Source organism: Dromaius novaehollandiae, chromosome 1 (genome assembly GCF_036370855.1).
Source record: "Dromaius novaehollandiae isolate bDroNov1 chromosome 1, bDroNov1.hap1, whole genome shotgun sequence".
NCBI lineage: Eukaryota > Metazoa > Chordata > Aves > Casuariiformes > Dromaiidae > Dromaius > Dromaius novaehollandiae.
Window position 1 is genome coordinate 23,854,776 of NC_088098.1, and position 25,693 is coordinate 23,880,468.

Below are 25,693 nucleotides of genomic sequence, written 5' to 3' on the forward strand. Positions count from 1 at the left end.
TGACTCATTTTCAAATTCAACACTTGTGAAAATACTCACATAGCAACAATTACTTTTGCTATGTCCTGGGCATGTGTTCCCATGCTTTTCTCCCTCCCGCTCCTTTTTGATGCTGTTCTGATGGGTGGATAGCTCTTTCCACCTACAGTTCTCCCAGAGTGGGAGCTGTGTTAGCAGCTTTAGCAGTGTGTTAGAAATACTTAGCACTAGATCTTTAACAAAGACCCATGTTCCACCTATACAAATAAATGTCAAACATGGAAAAACAGAACAATAGTAATTATAGTGAGTTCTCTCTGAAACAGCAGAGTAAAATTTTAGCTAAATATTGTGGAAGTTTAAACTATTAAATAGCATTTTATTGGTAACTTATAAGTAACAATATCTGTAAATAGGGTTCTAGCTGGAAAATTCCCTTTAAAGATCTAATAAAGGCCATAAAATCCAAAATAGATGGTACGAATGAGTATTCTGTTTTCTTTAAAATGTTCCATCCTAGAAATCAAATGTATTTAGTTAAATGTATTAATTTGTTCAGTTTCTTCACCAGGGGTGGTAGCAAGAACAAAATTTGTCTTGGAGGCAACAGATATTACTCTCACTATTTATCTTCCAAAGTGAATATTGGAAATAATTTTAAAGCATTGAATTATCTTAATATACCTCAAATAAATCTACACTGTCAAGTACTGTGAACTCAAAATTTGCATACCTATCAACTAAAGTACTTAAAGTTTGGTAATCAGGTACTTGCCATACAGGAATGTGGGATGATATTTTAATGGAGATTTTGAGAGTTTGAAAATATGGAAAGCTAAATGCTATAAATGATTTAAAAAATGATCAATTTAGTTAAAGTAGTTGGGTCTGTTACACCTTTAGTATGTTTTGTATGTTACTGAGCTGATGAAATTTTTAACTGTTAAGCATGGTGGTTAAAGCATTCTTTTTTATTAGAGGCGAAGTGACATTTTCTTTAGTATTTCAGAAGAGTGGCTGACAGATTTCCATTCAAGAAATTATGAATTTATTTGTATGAATTTGAACTAATAAATTTGAACATGCAAAAAAGTCTAGACAGCAAATGATTATTTAAAGTAACCAATAAGTTTAGTTCTCTTGTATCCTTTGAGAGTGGTTATCAGTATGTAAATCTGTATTATTTGCAGAAATAATAAGATCCTGGGTGGTTAGCTAATCAGAGCATAAAAGATTGATACTTCCTTACAAAATACTGGCCAATAACTTTTGAATGTTTAAGCTTCAGACAACAAAGCCGTCATAAAACAGGCCTAATGTCATCTTTATATAGAACATCTGGATGACTCTTCTCAATTAAAAGCACATGTTGTTTCATGACTTGAGCTTTTCCTCTTTCTTCCTGGAGAAACTCAGTGCAGAGCCTGAATTTCACCTTTTACATTTGTAAAGAGTGGAGAGTATTTTATGTTAGCTATTTTGTTTTTTCTCTTGTTCTGAATTGTTAATAACTGATCTTAGCATTGTAGGATAGTTTTTATTTTTAAACTCTTCCCCCAACCTCAAGATGATGCATTTTCATTCCTGGTGGGGGAAATTCATTACTACATAGGGGGAAAAGAAGTTAAAGAAATTGTAAACATTTTTTTTTTTTTTTTAATCTGTCCTGTCTGTACCACTTTCTTTCACAGAATTTTCTGTGAGATAACAGGGAGAAAGGGAAGGGAGACTCTGCTATTTAGCAAGACTGGTGCAATTGTGAACAGATGATACAAGATTCTCTTTTTATGGACTCAAACTCCAGGGAAGCTCAGGCTTGATCATTACCTTGATTGTATAATTCTTCTTCAGCATTTTCTGTTAGATTCTGAACCAGGATTATGTAAGTGTTAATTAAATGTTGTTTGTCCTTCCATACGCAGAGAGACTTGTCAAAATGTTAGACTTGAATAAGAACTGACTTTATTGTTAGGCATGTTGCTTCACTTCTGTTAAGTGAACTTTTGAGTGCAGAGGAGAAGAAGGAATTGTATGCTTTTTGCAAACCATTTTAGCATTTGGATAGTTGACACGAAATGGAAAAAATCTGGTTTGCTGTTGTTTCATCAGCTGCTAGCTAAGATCCTGACCTTTTATGCCTTCATATGATCCCATGCACTGGCAGTCCTTTTTAGAGACTGATTTGGGAACTGAGCGGTTTTTGTGTATCTGTCTTGAACAGGAGTCACTGAGAATGGTATTGTAAAACAACATACTGCCTTATTATATTTTGAGCTTTGCTTTTTTGTATTTTCCCTGAAATTTGCTTTTAAAAGGCTTGAGTTTGAAGTTGTGTGTTTCTGAGACAAGGGGACACTTTGCAAGTTATGAATTTTAGGAAAGTTCCACAGCCTGTCCTGTTTGTGAGTGAGAGAGTAATGCAACTTTTTGTTGTTAGTCTTATTTTAATGTTTCATGCTTTGGATAATTTTTCTAGGAAAAATGGTTATATATCTCCACTTCAGCGGAGCCTACTTTATTGTGACTAATTTTGTTGATATATACATGTGGCTATAATTAAGCTAGCTTTGACTGTCATAAGACACTCCTTCAGATGGTTTTGAATGCTTTTTATGTGTGTCTTGCATCAAAATTTACTGAACAAGTTACTGGTACCTCTGTCAAAAGACATGAATGGTCTTACGAACGTTATCAGTGATCTGTGGAGCATATATGAAACAATTTCTATAGGTCTCCCAGGGCATTAGCAACCCATTTGTTGTTTCTATTTAACTTAGTGACTGCATCCCCCTAATTCTCATTCCTTCTACTGTTTTTGCACTTTTAGAAGTAATAGTGTGTTTAAGATCATCATTATTCTTTAGATTTTTTTCAGCTGCGATAATATCCTTAAAATGTACACACAAGTTTTTGTCTTGTGGGCACTTGACACTTATCGGGAAAACAGTCAGTTTGAATACATTAGTTCAGTATTTTTGGCATAATATTAAGTTCATTAAAATCTAAATTTCTTGTAGACTTTGCGTAGGTATGCAGTGTCACAATGCTGAAGAAAGGTATTTAAACTAAGTTAAGGTTCTAAGGAGAATTCAGTATCACATGTTCATTGACAATAGAAAATCATACTGCGGGATACCATTTCATCAACAGCCATTAACATTTAAATTTTCAGTTTGTTTTGTAAAACTTTTTCTATGTAAGTAACATCTCATAGGACACTTTGAAAACATTTGCTTACATCTGTATTTCAAAAAACAAACAAAACTCACAAGTCCTATTGTGCAGTAAAATTGCTAGTATTATTTACAGAGTCATTCTTAATGAATCGTAGTGAGACATACTTTTTTCCTTTTTTTCTGCAGGTATACCTTTGCAAGTATTGCTTTTACTATGACTATATGTATTCATTGGTAATTCTCTTCTGTTTTAACAGCTCAAACAATTTGAATACATTGTAGAGCATTGAGTAAGGTTTATAAAAATGTTATCTTTCAGCCACCTTCCTCTTTTTAAAAGTCTGTTATCTTTTCAATTTTGTTAATAATCTAGAATTTGTCCCCTCTTTAACATATTCTTTGTAAAATAAGCTTTTACTGCCTCCCCTTCTGTGCTGGTTAGTTTTAGAATACTTTTTACCACTCCCTAATGCATATGTCAAGAGAAGATACTAATACAAACCTATGAGCATCTGTTGAAGTAATTTTAGGATATGTGGAAAAGGAAATTAATCAGAGGGACAAACTCTCTTGAAAGGAAGGAAATTTTGTTTAGGGTCCTGGGGCAGCCTTAATTCAGTTCCATTGTTCCACAGCAGTGTAGGACACGCAGTCCTATTTTTGATGTTTGTCATCAGTTGCTGCATGGAAGACTCTGACTTGCTGAACTTTAAACTTGGCAGGCAAATGAAGAGGAAACTGTGCAATATGTTGGGGGAAAAGTGCAGTATTAACCTTGAAAATACTATTGTTCATCTGTTCTGTTACTGATTATGTATGCCTTTCAAGGCAATTATTGCCTTGTAATTCATTTCAGCAAATGTGTGCAATTAATATCACCTTAGATTATTAACTGAAAGAATTCTAACAATATGATTTATATTGTGTGATTAATTTTTAATTTTTCTTCATTAGGCTTATTTATTGTTTATATATTAATTGGTCATAGTTTTTTTTCCTTACTTTTTTATGCTCGTGGCTTTAGTTTTATCACCAGACACACAATGTTTGAAGGTCCTCCCTACCCCCTTACATTCTTCTTTGAGTAACGGGGGAAAAAATGTATCTTGTTAGTTTTTGGGTTTTTTTCTAACAGTCCATTCACTGGAAAGAGAGAGGTTTTTTTTTCCCCAAAGTGGAACACAGAGAACATGTGGCTGGCAAACAGTTCCTGTGCTGGATTTGCAGCTTTCCCCATAGCCCATCATGCTGATACCTCCACTCCCTTTGCCCCTCTCCCTACACACAGCGCTGCCAGTCTTCCTCTGCTGGTAGGTAAATGTGATCAGTGACTGCAAAAGGTCGACTTGAGAGGCAGAAATGTCCAGTAGAGAGCTGGCAAATGGGTGCAGAGGGGTGGCTTGAATAGTGTGAAAAGAGTAAGTTTAGGTGTGAGTGAGGTGTCTTGCTATATGTGGTAGGAGACGGACTCCCTAAAAGAGTAATAGAATAAGCAATTTATTTTATAGCCTTACCTTCCAGATTCGTGTTGACTGTAGACCTAAGAGAGAAAAGTCAAGAGTAGACCTGCTTGTATCACACATCTGCATAATCTCTAAGACTGTTCAGTGATAATTGTTTATTTTTGAGAATGTGACAAACTGCAATTTCTCTATTCTAAGTCATGAAATGCATTTTTATGATCCAAAGCAAGACAAAAGACTTGTTCCACCAATGAGTATTTAATTGTTTTCCTTCCTCTAAGAACTTCTTTCTGGTCTTGTTACTTGAGCAGATTACTAGCATCTATAAGGAAAAAGTGATACTGTAGTAGAAAACAGTAATCATAGAATAATTTAGATTGGAAGACATGTAGAGAGATCATTCAGTCCAATCTTTTTTCCTACTGTATTTTTAGCAGTATAAGCTTGTAGTCTACCATTAATCTAACATGACATTGTAGATCAGCCTGCCCAGAAAGTAAGTTTTGGTTCTTGTTCTTTTTAAGTAGTGTTTGCAGACTTATTTTAGTCTCCTTGTTTAAAGCTTCAAATCTTGAATAAGGATTTAAAAATTCTGTACAACTGTGATGTTCTTATTGGAGTGAATTTAAAAGCTGTTGTAAATCAGTTTAAGCTTTTGCCCTCTTGCAGTAGTGAATTTCCTGAATTAAAAATTTGTGGGGCTTTGTATTTTTTAGAAATTTTCCCTTGGTTTATGTGTGTTTGCCATCAGTTTCATTAGTTGTTCACCAGTTAGCTGTTGGAGGATTTATCTTAAGTCATATTTTTGCATACTGGTGGCATATCCTGTAAAAAGTATAATTTCCCATAGACATCTCTTTATACTTTTAAATGCTTTCAATCTCAGGCCTTTCACTAAAAGGCTAGTGTGAGTGGGTACCTACAGGAAAATAAAGCTGATGCTTTATACATTTGTATAGCACCTTCTACAATGAGCTATCATGATTACTTCCTATAGTAGCTGAGTATTCTGTCTCTTAAATCTATGTTTGAAAATACATTCAGTTGATTGTGTTTGCAAGTAAAAATTTTAAATTTGTGATTTTTCTATATATGTTGCTGTGCAGTTCAAGTTAATATATTAAACATTGCTAATACTGTTCTAGCACAGCCACCAAATTATGCAGAGACTATTTTAAAGAATCCATTCCCCCTGTGACATTAGACTGTACGTTTGTCAGAGAACGTGTGCCATCAAAAACAGCTATCTTGATACTAGTTCTTACAACTTGAAATTCAATACAGAGGGACCGTGTAAGAAACAGGGGAAATTTTCCACTTCCAGTGTTTGTTTCACATATGAAATGTAAATTTCATTTAGGAAGTATAAAGAGATGGAGGTAGTATTTAAGGGCTAAAACAAAAATTTACAAAAAGATTTCTGATTATACATATCCAGCATTAGCTTCATGAACGAAAGTCTTTGATAGCATAACTAGCTTAAAGTAGTTTATCTCCCTTTTCCCTCTCTCCCCTAGTTTGTTACTGCATTGTAGCTGGCTGCCTCCTTATTTGTGTCAGCACATCTGTTTGTGGGCTGCCCTGTGATGAGGATTGTGGAGCTGATCCTGCAAGAAAGATAACCTAGGAAAAAAAGCATGGGGATTTTTGTCTATCTTCCCCTCACCCTGTTAATAGTGCTGTCCCACAGGGAGCTTTCCCAGGATTAATAAGTAAGCACTGCATGGTGATGGAGGGTGGACAGGCAGGATGTCAGCACTTTAATCTGCTGTTTCTGTGGAAGACATTGCCTTGTGAAACCAGGGCCCTTTGGAGGCAAGAGGCACCTACGTTTTTATGATGTATTTCATTTACACGCCAGCAGTTCCACTCTCGTGTGCCTGGAGGTTCCACCAAGCTGGCTAAGCTAAACATGTAAGCACCTGGCTACACTGTAAGGCTGTTCTGGGCTTCACAAAATAGATGTCTTTACATCCAAGGTCCCTGAGAGCCAGATGCCATAGGTGTACTTACACCTACACACAGTGTTAGACAGAAAACATTTTAGTTCCTCAGAAAATACAGGATTCCATTCAAAAGCATGGCAGCAAGGGAAAGAAGTGAATGTGGCACTTCCTTCTGCAGAGTAACGTGTTTAGATTCATTCAGACTTGTGTTTTAGGTATTGTCAAGCTGATAGTGTTTAAATCCAGTGCTCCCTCTTGTATGGTTTTATAGCTCTCCTTTTGGCAAAGGTAAGTATGGAAGTAGCATTTTTTGCCTAAGTCAGGCTGCTTTTAGCTGAGAATACAAGCTCCTCAAAGCCTAAAAATGACCTAGGAGAAAGTGAAGAGTGACTCTGGAGGGGATGCTTGTGAAAGGCCATGTTTTGTTATGTCCCTAATAGAGTTAAATGTATTCTTTTCTCTCCCTCTCCCTTCCTTTCCTCAAGCAAGTTTCTGACTGTGGAAGTTTCTGCAGTAGCCCAGAAATTTAGTATTTTGGTGAATTCTGCAAATTTCTAACAATAATGCTATGTATATGTTAAGATGTCATCAGTTCTCTTCTCACCCATGCTAATAGTATAACTTCTGGAAAACTATAACTTCATACCCCGTCATTTTGCAATGTTTCATAGAGTTCTTTAATGGAAAATACCCAGATTGTCTTTTCATTTAAAATAGTTGGTCCTCATTTTAAGGTAGGTTTTTGGCAATTTGCAAATTTGACAGAAATTGTAATTTGAGGATTGTAATAGATATTGATATATGGGAAGGACTGTGATGCTTTCACTTTAAGTGTGCATTTTATGTTTATTCTTCTATGTTTATGTAGTACATTTTGCTGTGGAAATCATATATTAAACATTAAGTGTTGCTGTTCATCTGCTTATATTTAACCATCGATAATCACTAAAGATGACTTGGATATTCTTTGCTATTTGCAGTGTCAGTAGAATATATCCTAAGTCTGTAGAATATGGTTAGCATGATTCAGAAGAAATTAAAATAGCAGGATTTGCAAGCAGAAACATGTGTATTAATTTTTTTTCTGGCTTAAAAAAAGTTACCTATGTTATGAAGTGTTACACAAAAATGTATACTTCTACAGCTTTTAAAAGTTTTTGAATTAAAAAGCTAATTAGAAATAAGGTAACAGGGAAAAAAAAGTGGATGAACTGAGTAAAAGTTCATGTTAAAGTTAAGAAACCTTTTCATTTTTCTATCAGACAATGTTTAATTTCCTAATCTCTTAGGACCAGAAACCTAAAAGAGATTGAATATTTTTTGAAAAGCAGAAAATGCATTAAAATTACTTTTACAGATATTCTCTGTGCAGAATACTCATTCATTGGTATGCGTTCCTGCTGTGGAAAAGGTATAATGCTATGCTTGTTATGTTCCAGCCTCTGGTGCTTTGGTGCATTTTAGTGTCTTGGCACCCTCAATTCATGTTTTGACATTCTTCCTTCAGTGTTAGGGTTTTACTTTGCAGTGTATTTTTATTATGTTCTTTTATTCAAAGCTTCTTTATTTAAACTACTTTCCATTTCTATTCTTCTGCGGCATGACACATTCCAGAACTAGCCCAATAAATCCTGGGTTTCTGTTTAATAGAGTACTAAGTCACATACAAAATGGAAGGCTGTGCCAGGGCATGATGACTATTGACACACACATATCACTAGGAGGAGGAGATGATGGAGACTGTGTGCAGCTCTGTTCACCCCTGGTGATATATTCGAGATTAACTGGGAACATGCATACTGGTATTTATTCAGCTCTGATCAACACATTTTCTTGGGTACTGAGCACAGATCGTCCAATGCAATGTCTTTTACTAGATGTGTCTTATTTTAGGACCAACATTATGGCTTTTAAGAGAGAGCAACAAAAATAGAGAATACAGACAAACCTTGATGGATATTAATGTTATCTACTGAGATTTCAGTATAGTCAAAATGCTGTCATTCTCATCTTTCTGTTCCAGTCAATCGTTTTTACATAAGCTATATGTAAGAACATAACTGCTGTGCCATTTCAGACCTAAGGTCCATCTAGGCAATCATCCTGTCTCCAACAGTAGCTGTAAACAGATGCCTAAGCAAGAATGTGAGAACAGGGCAAGCATATAGGATGCTTTCTCCTGATGCTTTCCCATCTTCCAGTTGTTTTCATTTCAGAGGCTTCCTGAATTAGGTGTGGATTTTGTGTGTTTAGGGACCATCAATGGATTTCACTTTCATTAACTTGTCTGGCTTCCTCTTGAATATCTTTGCCTTCCTTGAATACAGAAGCCCTTAGCATCTTGTGCGGCAAGTGTTCTCATGTAAGAAAAAGATCGTGGCTATGCCAGTGACACAGTATAGATTCATGTCTTTGTCACTGAGGTGGTTTTATTCCCAGAGAAGGTATGTTTCAGTTTTGGTATTCTTGACACTTAGCATGTTTTTTGCAAAATTCTGTGATATATGCACATGATGTTGAGGGATAGTCCTGCCTGGAAAGCTTGGTTTCTATCAATGCATGACATATATCAGATAAAAGAGTTGGCCACGATAAATTACAGAGTTACAGGGCTCTCCTGAATCATTATACTTCTAGCAAGAATTCATTCATGGCATCCATCTTTTATTGATTATTATTTACTTATGTATTGATTTACAATCTTGGAGTTTTTGGGTGCCCCAAAATCCTTGTGGTGGAAGATAAAAGTGAGCTGTCACTCCTCGTTCACCTTTCTCATGCCATTTGTGAGTCTGTATTCAGGGTAGTTTATTGTATCCTCCCACAGTGTTTTGTGAGCGAAAAAGTCCTTTTCCTAGATAATAATTTCTAATGTGGAAGCTGTTCCAAGCTTTTGATTGTCGTTGTTGTCCTTCCTTGTGCCTTATCTAGATCTGATATAACCCTCCTTATATTGGAGCATCACAATTGCATGCAATAGTCAAGAGGCAGGCAAAATGTTAATTATACAATGGCAATACGATGGGTGCTCTTTTGTTCTTTATTTTTCTCGTAATGATGCCTAAAAATCTGTTTGTTTGTTATGGGATTTTTATTAAGCATTGGAATGAAAGTTCTGAGACAGTATCTATTGTAACTAAAATCGTGTGGTTTACTGGTAACAGCGAATTTAGAACGTATCTCTGTATATGTAAAGTTAGTATCCATTTATTTCATGTGCGCCATTTTAGGATTCTCTGCATTGAATTGCATCTGCCATTTTATCATTCAGTCATTTAGTGTCCAGGGGCCCGTTTGCAGCTCTTCACAGACAGCCTTTGTCTTTTTTTGTCCTGAATAACCTGGTACTGTGGGTTGCCTGAAGCAATCACTTATAGTGTCTAAAAAGTTAGTCTCACTTTCCTGTATTAATGTGGTGTTTACCCAGGCTGCATGGAAGTAACCATAGTTGTCCCATCACTGTAGTGTTTCCTGCCTCCCACAACCTCCCTGATTTTCCTCAGCAGATCACAGCTGCAGTTACCATCTGATCAGGCAGCTGGTAGATAATACAGTTCTTATACAGTATGTCTCCTATTCAGGCTAGTAATTTCAAACCATAGGAGCTGTATTTGTTTAAACTGAGTAATAACTTTTCTTTGGCGTATAACATAACTCCTTTACCAACACAGCCTAGTTCGTTGTTCTGCCACTTTGTATCTAAGTATTATAGTGTACACTGATTATTTTCCTTCTACCAAGCTTCTGCTGTATCTTTTATTCCAATACCTTCATTTGAAATTAGGTATCCTCGTCCCTTTGTCTTATTATTTTAGATTTTTAGCACTTGTATGGAACATGAAAACATTTGGTTATATATCTTGCTTTTTGCCCCCTTTTGAATTAGAAGTGTTCTGAGACTACTTTGCTGTTTCCTGTTTGAGAGTTGCTGATTTATCTTACCCTGTGCTTGAGTGTATAGAGTTAGGATTTCAGCCCGAGGATGTGTCATCCCAAACCATGTGCTATTCGAGACCTACTGGCTTTTCCACAGTCTTCAGATTTCAAATTTTCCTATAACCGCTTTAATTCTTAATGCCAGCAGCCTGATTTGATTTTCATTCAGATGGAGCCCATCCCTTCTATCTAGTTACATCTGTTCTTTAGTTAATGGATCTGAACACCCACTCCTTCTATTTTTGCAGCTGCACACTGAGAGTGCCTTGCTTACTCTGTTAATCGCTGCATATGTTAGAGGGAGCATTTCAGAGAATAATGTCTGCCACCATGTAGTAATGAACTTCCTACACAGTAGCCTAAATTTCATCTTGATAATTTCTTTCCTGTCTCTGTGTCACTGGTATCCACGTGAACCTTCCATCGCTTACAGGAATCCTTCTGGTGCCTGCCAGATACAGAGGCAGCAGACGCGTTGCTGTGCAGTCCCAGCTGGGAGCACAAACTCAACTGCCTGTGTCCAGTTATCAAATGTTCACCAATATTGACTGCTTTTTTTCTTTTTTTTTCTTTTCTTCTTCTGATGGAAGTCAGTGGCCCTGGAGGGGTGTTTTCAGTGCAAGAGGGTACTTGTCCATCCCTTGATTTGGAGAACCCACCTTTGGTGTGATTTTTTCCCCTTTGTCTGCCCAGTACCTTCAGGGGCATTATTAAACTACTCCAGTTCCAAGGTAGCAGCACCAAAACTGCTAAAAAGCAGGAGGAAAGTCTTATGGTGGAAGAGTGTCACTGATGCATCCCCCTATCTTTGAGTTCCTCTAGTTCAGCCATTTTAGCCTTGTCTGAGATGGAGCTGTTTCATTGTATACATACAGTGTCTGCCAACATGAGAGCTAGTCATGAGTCATTCAATAAAGTAGGCAATATACATGATTTAATTGATTGCTTACCTGTGATTACTTGAAAGCATGAGTAGTTGCCTTTGCTTCTGAGATCAATTAATCTACTTGGCTTTTTTTCTTGCTGTTAGTCTCTGGATTTAAGGATGAGACTGTAGTGGCCTTTTCATATTTACAGCTGAACTACTACAGCAGTGTTATTCCCTTTACGTAATGGCTCAATCTCATGATACATACCAAGTGGCTTTTACACTGCTGATAATTTATATATGGATTGAGCCTCTATCTCTATTTAAATTCTTCATCTGCTTATGCTTCTCATCTTGTTTGGCTGCCTAGCACTTTAATCCACTTAGGGTCAGGTTATTGTTTATTATTCTTTGCTTTAAGTGAAGGTTGAATTCCTGAGCTGCATACTGTCCTGTAACTTCAGCGTGTAAAGCCAGGAACTATGAATATTGCCCACTGTCACCTGGCTTTATAATACTACTATTGGAAGTAGTATAGCCTGATATTTTAAAGCTATCTTATTTTATTTTAAAAAGTAAGGTAAAAATAATGCTTTAAAATATTTCACTAATTAGGGATTATATGCTAAGCAATTTATATTTAAAAAAAAAAAGTCTTTTGACTTGTTTTTTTTTCTTTTTTAACCAATCACTGCCTGAATTTGTAACACTAGCTATACTTTAGCTTGAGTGAACTCTGGCAACCTTTTCTTGAGTTATGCTTTTTGAGTCTAGCTGACCCCCAAAGGCCTGATTTTAAAATATTCTTCAAGTTCTATTTATGCTGTCAAATTGGAATGTGGGCTAAAACTATTTCAAGCATCAAAATAAGTAGGTGTATTTATATTTCCACTGCAATCAAATTCTCTTTTACTGTTTAATTTTCCTCAATGTTTCAATTTTGTAGACTATATCTAGGCAAAATTCAGGTATTCATTGAGGTACATTATTTGTATTTAGTCTCTAGAGGGCTTTTTAAACATAGTTCTTTGATTTTTTTCATGCTCTGAAATATGTGCCACCTTTTACGACTTTCTTTTCATATGTTACAATTTTAACTTCAATCTTTTAGAACAATCTGCTAACCCTTTTGGTAACCCTCAGGCTGGTTCCTCCTCTTTTGCCCTCTGAAATTTGCTTATTCTTTCTCTAATTTTGCTTATTCTTCAAAATTCAGCTTCCTGAGACTGAAACAAATCACAAATAAGTAATGCTGGTTTTGGAGGGATTCTTCTTTCTTGTGGTGTTCCTCTGCACTGTGTTTATTGGTTCTGATTTTTGAGACATGCTTCTTTAAAGAGCTGCTCTGGTGATTGATCTGGCTTTAAGATAACAAGCTTTCATCTTCCTCCAGAATTTGTATTATAATGGTTTGGATTGCTTCCTTGTGCTTACTGTCCTATGTACAAGAGCGTGCATAGACACACACAGACTTAAGCCTGAGATAATTTCGGAACCATGTGAACCAATACCTTTCTATGAAAAGTATTAAAAGCCAGTATTAATCTGTGCCTTCTTGTGTACTGTGCATTAAATATATTAAAAATACCTTTTCTGAAATTGATCTTAATCACTGATTTCATCTTTGGTTGAAGAGCCAAAAATAATTCAAGCAAAATTATGTCCAAGCGTTATTGTGTAATATTTCTGTTTTGTCAATGAAGTGTTGTACTGTATTTTGGAAATGTAAATATTAAATAATAGTATGGGGAAACACATCATAAAGTTTGTCCTGAACGCAGATTTAAGAAAAGTCTTAATTTGAGAAGAGCATTGTTGGAAGAATGTTCCTGCTCTGCTTGTCTGTTATTGTTACTTATGAAAATCTCTGTATGTGTAAACATACTGTCAAGTTTGTTTATTTTAAAAATACTCATTTTTGGTACTGCAATGAATACATGAAACATATTTTCATGCTTTCTACTACCGTCATTATAATGCATTGAAATATAAAACTTTATTTTAGAACGGTTTTTTGTTCTTTTCCTGTCTACATATCAGCTGGTTTACAAAGTATTCTTTTTGTGATATTCCTGAAAGTGTTACAAATTGAAACTTCTGTATTAAGTTCAGAGGGGAAAGCTTTTGTTTATATGTAATGAATTGTATTGACTATAATGAAATCTTCTTTTCGATATTGTAAATAAATACCCAAAGAAAACATTTTAAAAATATAAACAAGTATCATAATTTACCTAAGGTTTAGATCTGTTGTATGTGTGGATGAACTCCTAATGCATTAACTTTTATTCCTTTATCTGTTTGTTTGGGGTTTTTCAGGCCAGGCGCAAAGAGGTTTTTATCCAGGAACGATATGGAAGGTTTAATCTCAGTGACCCATTTCTGGCTCTTCAGAGAGACTTTGAGGCAGGTGCTGGTGATAAAGAAAAGAAGCCCGTCTGCATGAACCCTCTGTCCATTTTAGAAGCTGTTATGGCTCACTGCAGGAAAATGCAAGAAAGAATGTCTGCTCAGTTGGCTGCTGCTGAAAACAGACAAAAGAAGGTATCCTGCAACCAATTTTTTCCCCCCTTTTCCTTCTCTTGATTTGTTCTTTTATGTCATTTTTTTAAAATTTGTATCTTTGTCTAACTTGATTGTCATCACAAGTGCTAAAATGTTATCTGTGTTCCTTGGCATATATGCTGAGGTGCTAGTTTTCTGGTGATATTTTGTATGCACACCTCATTCATTCCGTGAATTTCTCTCTACCTATAGAAGAAATACAATTGGTATAAGTCAATGAACTATGTAAGTAGACAGCTTAATATGAGCTATGGGGAAGCATTATCACAGTATTTTTTTTTTAATCCAACACCATTAAAACCTAGAGGATCTATAGTTATACAGTTTTTTCTGAACCTAAATAGTGAAAAGTAAATAATTTATTTGTATGTCATATAAGGTAGCTCTGTTTAATAAATCAGTAAAAACACATTATAGCTCTTAAAATAAATATTATTTCTGAATATTTATTATGCTGTAAAGAGAAAATTATTTTGGAACAAGTATGTTGCAAAAAAAAACAAAAATGTCTGCTATACCAAATATAAAACATTTTCATTTTGAAAGTGAAGTATTGGTATACCACTCTGAACTAACTTTTCCTTTTTTGGAACTCTACTTTCTGTGCAGAAAAATACATTTTAAATTCTGCTTGCTGCCCTAAAAATGAATGATCTATCTTAAATACATTGCATGTATTTACTACTTTCTTGATGTAATTGATGCAGTGTACTCCAGACTTGTTTACAAAATTTTATTGTGTATTTTTCACTAAAATTTTATAATATAAGGCATACAATTCTACAGGAGAGCTGAGGGAGGAGCTTCAAAGAAGAAAGGGGGGAATAGTGATATAAGAGGCTAATCTAGACCAATTTTTGTTGAATAGTTAGAAAATAATTGCTAGCTAGTTTTTGAATCACACTCACTGGGTGTAACTTGGATAGAAGCAGCTATGAAATAAAATTTTGGATACAGTTTCATGTTGGTTAAAAAACAACACAAAGGCAATTACATTGGAATAAACATTTTGCTAGTAATTTCTCTAAGGGAGCTAAATACACTCACAAAATTACTGACTGTACACTGGAAATATTTGATCATTTGCTTTAGTTAAATGAGCAAACCTTTTTTTTCGTTAGTTCTGTTCGTTTTAGTTTGAACATCCCTGATCCATTAGACTTTAGAAAAACTCAGATACCGCATCCAAACAAATGAATAATACTATACTGTATGATATATATGGTATGCATGATATCTACGTCTTAAAACAGTCATCACACTGTTAGTTAATAGCCTGTATGGTGAACTGTTCTACTTACCAAGCACTTCTTTTTGAAAACTCTTATATATATATATTTTTGATATACTATTTATGTAAGAGAGTTGAGGTTTTGGGGGGAGGTATTGTCCAGATTTCTAAATAAAATAGTTTATCTAATGTTGACTTTGAGAAAAGTGGTATGAATGTGCTTCTGCCATTACATCTGTTTTGCTCCTTCAAGGGCTTGGCTATATATGCATTTATTTATATTGTGGACATTGTTCTACCCAAAATTGATACTGGAAATGTTTTTGCTTCACCATTATTATAGGTGCTTTTCTGGCTCTGGTTTATTACCAAAGTGTGTATCTACAAGCCTGCATCTACAGAAAAAGGATGCACTTGCCTTTTTGTTTCCTAGAAGAAAACTAGATTTTTAAAAAAAAAAAAAACATAATTTTAAGAAATAGTTTGATCTTAATTTGTCTTGCATTTTGATTCTTATTTTGAGATATGCCTAACCTATATTATTCTGAATAATTACAGACTTAATTCTGAAGTCTGTAAGTTTTAAGCTAAACTTCAGAGCATCAGATTTAAAAAAAATATGTTGTATTGCTCTGAAAGTGTGTCATTATGCTTCTACCCTTTTTACTCCATCTAACAAGTAGAGAATTTAGCTGAAGACAGGATTAAAAAACAAACTCAGTGGTGTTGAACACTCATGTGCATGACTCTCTTAGAGAGCTCACACCTTCCTCTTTTAAAGCTATCAGTTAGAAATGCTACTTGAGCAGGGCAGCATCTCAGACTTTTTGGATATGTGGCAAGAGATTACATACTTTTCTCTCAACTATTTCCATTAATACCCTACACAAACCTTTCATTCAGTGTTTTACTGTCCCTTAGTTCCACATTTTTCTTCCTGTTCTCCATCTCCCAATTCCTTCTGTGAAAGAGGTAATGAAGATGTTTTGGGAAATTTCTATATGGTTGACTCTTAATAACAAAAAAAATTAAAGCCCAGATAAATGTGACCTAAATACAAAGCCAGCTGTATGTCCTCCTTCTAAGAGTGGTACTTCCTTCTCTAAATGTGTGATGCCTCCATCTTCTTGTTTGGAATTGCCTCACTGTCTCACTCTTAGACTAAGTGATGAAGTCTGTGAAACAGCTGTGTTTATTTCCTCTGGATATTATTGGAGTCAAACAGGCTCATACTGAACTCTTTTTCCTGGGGGGTTACTGTCTCTTAATATAGCGTTCTTTGAATAAAATTATTATTTAATCATAGGGAATAAATCATAACAATGTAAAGGAATGCAGGAAAAAATAAAAGAGCTGCACAAATGACTGTCAGCCCTAGGTTACCTTATACCAAATACCTAATCCAGATTCCATCTGCTTTGTGTTAAGTCTTCATCCCTTTCCATCTCTTTGAAAGCCTCTTTCCTGGAGCTGCTGACCAAATTCATTTTGAGGTTTCCTGAGAACTCAAAGCCAAATCATCAAAATGACAGTTCTTGATCTGTCAAGTGTTTGTGGAGAAGTTAATATTGGGATGCATGCTCAAAGAAAGACATGTTGGTTGGAAGAGACCTATGGATGTAAATTAGTCTAACCTGCTTGAAGCAGACCATCACTAGCAGTACGTCAGGTCATCTGTCAGTTTGTCTAGCTGAGTCTTGAAATTCTCCAGGAACAGTGATACTACAGTCTTTCTACATTACCCTCCTTGTGAAGAACATTTTTCTAATGTCCAGTCTGAATCTCTTACGCTTCAATTTATCACTCGTACCCTATGTTATGGGGCCCCACCTGCCATTATCAAGAAGAATTTGGCTCTGTCATCTTTGTCAGAGCCCTGCAAGTAGTAATAGGCTGCTGTTAGATCATCCCTTAGTCTCTTTTTCACCAGACTAAGCAAGCCAAGGTCCCACAACCTTCTCTCACAAGGCATGTACTCTCTCTGACCTCTGAAGGACCTTAGTAGTCCTTTGCTGGACCCCATGAATTTTCTCAGTATCCCTCTATACTCTTTTTCACATTCTTCTTGGATAAATTTCCCGATGTTTACATTACTGGTATGATTCAGTGTATGCATACAGTATACTTCACAAAAATCAGGTCATAGTTAGTTCATAAACTCATAAATAATTACAGCTAGTTCCAAACCTGCCAACTAAAGGATAAAATGCAGTGTAAATATTCAGATTTTTTTTTCTTATTCAGCGTGATACAGCCAAAAAGAAAAGGGAGATAGGAAGAACATAGGAGACAACATAACATGGAAAATTGATGCTGCTCTTGTTTATTTGGAATTAAATATAGAACTGCTAGTAGTTTCTTCACAGGGCCTATGTATGTATTAGGGATTCTTGATTTACATGCAATGCTTGTAAATAAGATACTGTAACAAAATGGTAAGACAGATATCCCAGCTGTATTCTCTTGTTAAAATCTACTTCTAATTATTTAAAAATAATACAATTTCACTACAGTTACTTTGCAAAAGCAGTCCCTCTGAAAGCAAAATGGAGATATGTCCATTGTAATTTATGGTCTCTAACAGGAGTAATAAAGTACAGATAAACTTGATTAAACCATTTTCAATATAATCTTACTGCATTTTCAAGCTTTCAAAATTACATACAATTCCCATGATTCTCATACCTGTTCTAGCAAAAAAGGTCCTGTTGAGTGGTTTGTCTGCCTCACAGTTACTTGCTAGTTGTGTTTGTCCATGAAAGTTGATTTTGTGAAATGAGAAAGAGATAATGAAATACTAGATAAAAATTCATGATTTTTCTGCTTATGAAGAGTTGTGAAAGGAATCATTCCTAAATACACTGTTGTCGTAATAGCATATTGATTCAATTTGCAGCTGTACTGTCATTAACGTAACTAGAGAGGTATGGTTGCTGGTATTGTTCATTTAGCAATGACTGATAACGTATTTTATTTTTTATATTTTTAACACTGTTTTTAACAAAGGGTGAACTTGGCTGTGTGAACTGAATTGCACAGGGTGTGTTGGGTTACCCTGGGATATTGCTGTAAAACCACGATGGAGCTCCTCCACTGCTAAAACAGTTTAACACCTGGTATTTGATGGTCTTTTGGTATTGCAAGAAGAAGAGATGACATTTACAATGTAGATATAGCTTGCTATAGTGATTTCTTCTCTTAACTCACTGGTTTTCATGATAATAGTATAATTTCTAATGGAAATTTTACTATCATCATGATATACATCATGTCAATGTTGCCATCACCCATTTATGCTTTTTTCTGCATTCCCTTTATGAAAACAGAGGAGAAATTTACGGTATGGTAATATGATTAGAAATGTTGGGAGGTTGAGACATGCATACAAGCATTCCTGCAATCTTGTAGGATATTTTGCTTGTTCTCTCCATGAAATATTCCTTTCCTTCCCTTCCTTTTTCAGCATTTTCTTGTGCTGAATTCTACTTTCCCTATGGGAAAAATTTATCTTGGGCATAATGAGCTACAGCAGGTGGGATTTGTTTCTCTTGTAACTGCAGATTATCTCCCTTTTGTACTTGCCTCTTGATGGAATGAATTTCATTTCTACTGTGTGGTATAATTGGAGAGTAACTAAAGTTATTTAAAAGTGGCATTTATATTAGCTTTAGATTACATACAGTTTAGTTTAAAATGAATTGTAGATACATCTACAGTGACATGGAAAAATATTTCCAGAGCTAAGAAGTTTTGTCTTCTATTGGAGAGGACAGGGAATAGCGTGCTGTAACAGGCGGTTTTCTAAAAAGCTATTGGTTTGTAATGGCTGTTTTTTGTTTCTGCAACCAAAACATTTTAAACACTGACTTAGAGAAGAACTATTCCGTATCCTATTAACAATCCCCTAGGCCGTCTTGTTCCCCACATTACAGTTTACAGTAAATATATTCACTATTCTATTTTGTCTTAGACTCTGCAATTAGTATCATTTTACCATCTATAATTCTTCCTCCTGCTGTAAAATGCTATAAATGCTTCATTGAAGTGAAGGCTCTTAAGTATATTGCTATTTGCCACAGCTCTCTTCGGATGATGTTTTTTCTGTTGTGAAATTTTCTTGCATCATAGAAGCAAGAAAGTTTCCCATTGCAATTAAAATGAAATGTTCATGTTTGTGAGCACTTGACTTTTTATAGGTACCTGGAAGTATTTTTCCAGAACAGTAAAAATACCAATTTAGAAAATGCACTGCAGAAAGTACAGTTCTGAATTGCTCTTTCTTTATCAGTCTGCACATAAATTTTAAACTGAACTGATAAGGCAAAACAGATTAAAAACTGTACGGGAGCAGGAATGCTCGGCATCCTTTTTGGATACCAGTTGCGGCAAAATGACATGAGTAGATTTTTGTGTATCACAATAGGAACATAAAATTAAGTTGTGAAAGCCTAAAGATTTTTAATAGATAATGTAAATTAATTATGCAACAAATGTGGAATACAGAACTTTTAAAATCTGTCATTCAGATGAGTTATACAGGAAGCTACAGCATCAGTATAGGAAGGGAGGAATAGGCAGAAATACGCTGATTTTTTCCTTTGTTGATGTTTGACTTGTGTAAGAGTTTGGGAAAAAAGTTTTTACAACTGTTAGCACAATACATAGGACACCTATTTGGGGCATGATGGATGGTGTATTTCTCCCTTCATCTCCTTCAGCCTGAGGATTGCCTAGAACTTTCAAGGTAATTTCTTGCTCAAGGTAATTTCTTGCATGTGTCAGATTCCTTTGCTGTGAAGAGGACTCTGTGTGATGTCTTGTGTACAGGCTGAATCAGGTGCCTATTCAGTCATGCAGTGTTTGCCCAGTTTCTGGATAATAGGCAGCTCCTCCCTCAGAAATCAAGGCCATTTGATCATTTGGGAGAGTCTCTGTTATCAATGGAGAAAAGCAGATGTTCTCCTTAGAGTCTCTGAATTTCTCTTCAGAGTTGCCTGTCTCTTTCTCTTGCTTTTATAGGCTTACAGGCACTTACATCAGATACCATGAATCACTTTCCTGGGTCAGACAGGTTCATTTTAGGCATGCTCTCAAAGGTTAAAATAGCAATGTCATGTTAATACAATGTTATTTCAAAATTTTCCACTTTATTAATGAGAATTTATATATACGCTTTCTTACAGTTGGAGGTGGAAAAATCTCAGTTACAGAACCTTGAGCTGGAACACAAAAAGCTATCTGCTCGTCTTGAAGAAGAACGTGGCAAGAATAAACATGTAGTATTGATGCTAGTGAAAGAATGTAAGCAGTTGTCTGGCCGAATTGTAGAGGAAGCCCAGAAATTGGAAGAAGTAATGTCAAAATTTGAAGAGGAAAAGAAAAAGGCTAATGAATTGGAGGAGTCCCTTGCAGCTGAGAAACAAAGAAGTACACAAATGGAAGCTCAAATGGAAAAACAGCTGTCTGAGTTTGACACAGAGAGAGAGCAGTTGCGTGCCAAACTTAACAGAGAGGAAGCACACACCAGTGACCTCAGAGAAGAGAGAGATAAAATGATAAAAATGATTGAGCAGTTAAAAAAGGAAAATGAGAGTAAAGCTAATCTTTCTCTTCCTCGTAAAAATAAAGATCGGAGTTCTGTGTCTGTTTCTGTTGAAACAGAAGAGCCAAGTTCAAGAACTGTTGCCTGCCAAACAGATACTGTATTGATGGACAGTAGCACTGAAAATGTTAAGAAATTGCCTTTGACTGTATCTGTAAAGCCTTCTACAGTGAACCCACTGTTGTCTGGCAATACAAAAACAAATGTGTGCGCTAATGCACCATTTGTGAAACCTGTCATTGATAGGCAGTCTTCGTACAGTGAACTTGTCCCTCCCACAACTCCCGTTCAAACTCAGAGTCAAAGCAGAATTGAGGCAAATGGACCAAGTATAGGCTTATCACCTGATTTACCAAGTAGCACTACCCCTTTTTCGAATAATGCTTCCCCTTGCACCCCTTCAACACCAACTATCGCAACTCAGAATTATCCATTAACTTCATCTACGCACAGCTTGCATTCACCATCTGCCAACACTACTGTGCATCCAGGCCTAAATCCACGAATCCAGGCAGCTAGATTCAGATTTCAGACGAATGCTAATGATCAAGACCAAAATGGAAACACAACCCAAAGCCCTCCCTCAAGGGATGTATCCCCTACTAGTCATGACAACCTCGTTGCCAAGCAGGTAGCTCGGAATACGGTTACACAAGTCCTTTCCAGATTTACCAGTCCTCAGAGCAGCCCCCCTTTGCGACCTGGGACGTCACATTCGATAGAAGTTGGCACATACCCCCCAGTTGGTAGAGCGGGTTTAAAGACTCCCAGTGTATCAAGAATTGATAGAGGCAATCCTCCACCTATTCCTCCTAAAAAACCAGGGCTTTCGCAGACTCCTTCACCACCACACCCGCAGCTTAAAGTTTTAATGGATAGTAGCCGATCCCCAAATACAAGTGTGAAAACTGACAACAAAACTGCAACCTCGCCTCTTTCAAGTTCACCACAAGGAATCAGGGTAATAAATGAGGAAATTATTTCTAAATCCTCACCTCAGCTGCCACCAAAACCTGCTATAGATTTATCTGTGGCTTCTGCAGGCTGTGCCATACCAGCCATAGCCACATCTCAGGTGGGTGCCTGGCCTTCCCACTTCCCTGGACTGAAACAACCTGCATGTTCAGAAAATTCCTTTGTCATTCCCACCACCATTGCCTGTAGCTCCTCCATAAACCCTGTTAGTGCTTCATCCTGTAGACCATGTGATTCAGACAGCCTCCTGGTAACAGCATCAGGTAAAGGGATTGATATGCTACAAACTGTCTCCCTCTAAAAATGTTTTGTTTTTCTATGAATCTCTATGTTGCTTTTTAAAATCTTTTTATTGCTTTCCCTTAAACTAGTTTACTTTCCTAAAAGCTGAAATTTCCCTTTATATTTTTTCCACATTTCAGGGGTATGCGAATTCTTTTGCATAGTTTAGTAATGTCATAAATTATTTTTCTTCCTGAAGGAGGTCTCCAAATTAAGTATTGGATTCTTTTGGTTTTTTGTTTGTTTGTTTTTTTAAGGTCAAGAAGACCAATGTTTAGAGCAAATTGTCTGCAGTTTATGCTATATTAAAGAAACTCCTTTTTTGGGATGTTATTATTTTGGACGTCAAAATGCTTTATCAGCCTGAAACTTTTTTTTTGCAAATTACTTCTGCTCTTCTTCTTCCATGGAATACAGTATTTTAATGCCTTTTGGTGCTTTGTGAATCTCTTAGAAAATGATGCATAGCTGGGGCTGCTGTATTCTGCTCTTGTGGCACTAAATGACTGAAGATGAAAGTATATAATTGCCTGGATAACAGTGTAGTTTCAAATATATCACTTTATAGCTAGAGAAATATATTCATTTTTATGTAGTTTAATGATGATAGTTTGTAGTCTTTATTAATAGTTTTCCATGGCATCTCACAGATAGGTTTACTTCAACTGATGTCAGCAAACTTTTGATGCTGGAGAGAACTGAAATTTAAATACTGTGTTAACAGTTCAGTAAGTGTGGAGTCAGTGCATGTATCTGCTGTTCATTTTGTATTTCAGAGACTTATTCTTATCAGTTGTGCTTAATCTGTAACATTTATGTCGTGCCAACTTCAGGGTATCTTCTTCATGACAGCTAAATGAACAAAGGCCCTGATCTATCTTTGGATTAGTTGCAGATCACCTGTAATTTTTTTCAACATATATCCCTGCTGGAAAATAATAGCACTAAAATATCTGGTAGTAGCCCCTCTTTAACCTGACATGCACTGCAGTGAAGAAGAAAGACTGACAGTTCTGGAACACTTTAGGCACAAAAACCTTTATCACCATTGACGAGTGTTCAAATGGTCTCAAATTTTACACCATTATTCTCAGCTCAGTAATGATTCTTCCATCCTTCATAACTTTAGACCCTTTATCATCATCTTTACGGTGTAAAATTCCAGGACAGCTGGTCTGCTTCCATCGTACAACCGACCACTTTCCCTTGGTAGTCACGCTGCTGTCTGATAAGGCAGTTGAACAAAATTGCCAGTCTTGAGGTCCAAGGAACCTTGGAACATTATTAAGGAATTTTTATTCCACTTCAGTGAAGAATTTTGGCATGTTTCTGGAGTAATATCTAGTCATGCTTTCAACATTTTGCTGTGATACCATACTCTCAGAATGTTCTCTCCTTTCTGAAGGATGTTGTAGAACTATGAGCTCAGAAATCTAATCTTCCATTTGTCTACTTCATCTCTCACTAAACAGTCATGGGATTTGATGGCTGCCTCTTTGTTTGCTGTTTTTCATATAAATTTCCAGAAACTTCATTCCTAATTTTTATTCATATCTGGGTTCAGTTGCCATGTCAGATAGATCATTAGTCTCCTAGTCAGTATTTTTCAAACCTCATTTGCCTTCAGATGCTATTAGACTCCATAATGGAATTATCATTTCCTAAAGGATTTAAGATTTTACTAACATACAACAAATTTTTAGGAAAATCAGCTTCAAAGTGAATAGTTTTTATCATTATTACAGGCAAGAGGCTGGCTTGCAGAAACCCTGCCAGCGTGAATTAGACTCTATATGTCAGTCAGTCTTATGTTAACTAGATGATCTTTGATAATTAAGGCAGTTTTTCCATTATTCTTAAAAAAAAAAAAAAAAAAAAAAAACAAAAAACTTAAATCTTAAGAATTTAAGGCCTAACAGTTTACCTTTGTAACTGCATGTACTATTACTGTTTTAGTTTGCGCTTCTAAGTATAACTTTTCTTTAGGAGCACAGTTAGCCTTTTAAATAGGACTCTTCCACCAAACAGTAAATTTTTGTTGCTTGTGAAATTCATTACAGTTCTCAGAGGCAATCTGCAACAGCAGGATTTTTGTCAAAAGCTGGGGGATTTTTTCGTTTTAGTAGTGCTGTTTTACATGTTCAAATTGCCATTCTTAATTCAGACTTTTCTCTCCATTCGCTTGATACTGGAGGGGGTAGAAACAATTCGGATCATCTGAACTCCTTAAAATCCTTGCCCTGAACATTAGGTGCAAGTAGCACAGCTTTTTGTGGAGTTTTGCAAATGGAAAACATATCCCATAATTTGAAGTATGCAAAGAAAGAGAGCTTAAATTCTTGTGGGTGGTGTGCTGTTTTATTTTGTTAATACAGAGATGTTATTTTAATATCCCTCCCTTACTGTCCTACAGACTTGGGCAGAAAGAAAAAACTTTCAAATTTACCTGCAATATTCAGGTAATATTCAGGAGTTTCTTGTCTTTAACTCAAACTTTTATTTATATATAATTGCATTTATTCCCTAATCCTTTTTATATTTAATTTTTTTATGGGAGATTAATCTATTTTAATCAAGCGTCCTTATGAACTGCACTAGAACGAAATGAACTTTGAGCAGCCGACATTATGTAAGCATGGAAAGGCATTCCTATATACATTTTATGCTCAGAAAATAAAGAAAGAATAGATTTTCTAAATATAAGTGGGAATATATTTTTGTCTTAGAAAAGAAAAGCTAAACCAAATTTAATAACAGTTTTCATTAACATAATGTGGCCAGTAATGCCTGAATTCATGTCACTTACTCACTGTTTTGCCTTTTCACTTTCTTTTTTGAATGTGATCCTTCTTGAGGTGAAAACTAACGTATTACAAATAGTACTGAAATCTCCTTCCCATATCAGCAGTTTCATGCCCTGTAGCCACAGATTCAGTTAGTTTTATTAATGTTCTGGTTGGTTTTAATCTGATTTATTTACCTTTTTCATAGAATGTTTACCATTTAAATGTCACTTTTCATTCAGATTGCACCATTCTTTGTTTCATTTATATTTAATTGTATGATAAGTAGTGAGCTTCAATCAGAATTTGTTAATACTTTTCAAAAACAGTGCACAGCAAATTAAAAAGACATTGAAGGAATCCTGAATTTTTAGGATTTTGGGTTTGTCAATAAATTCATGCATCTCCCTTCTGACTGTGGAGTCAGAAGAGTGGATAGCAGCCTAATCACTAAAGTATTCCTTTTATTAATTTCAGATAAGTTTCCTAGTTAGGTCAGATTGCTTTAAGAACATATCATTTTCTATAGGAAGTATTTTGGCTCTAGACAGAGCAAGTATTTTAAGAAAATTTAAAATCAGAATACAGGTTGTTTCAGTTATGCATGCTGTTAAATCAACGAGACAGTACCTTCTTTTAGATATGAGGCATTGTACTGTGTAATGCTCTTTTCATTCCTGGTAAGAAAAGGCACCAGCTTTTGTCATTAATGTTGAACAGACTGCATGTAAAGAAATTACAATGGACATTTATGGTCCGATTCAAAATCTGTGACAGTGTTTTCATTAACTTCAGCAGCCTTTGAACTGGTGCCAGAGTGCTTCTGCTCTGTTTGGACTCCTACGTTTCAATGCCTGTAAGAGTTCAAAATGGAAATGATTCTAGGC

General features: G+C 35.7%; 1 protein-coding gene across 1 annotated transcript in view; it reads left to right on the forward strand.

Moving 5' to 3' along the window:
• Nucleotides 1-25,693, forward strand: part of CTTNBP2 (cortactin binding protein 2) — a 94,177-nt gene that overhangs the window by 24,554 nt on the left and 43,930 nt on the right. Inside the window, 2 exon segments of the mRNA XM_026097351.2 lie at nucleotides 13,688-13,912; nucleotides 20,348-22,004. Coding sequence (XP_025953136.2) covers nucleotides 13,688-13,912; nucleotides 20,348-22,004 — 1,882 coding nt within the window.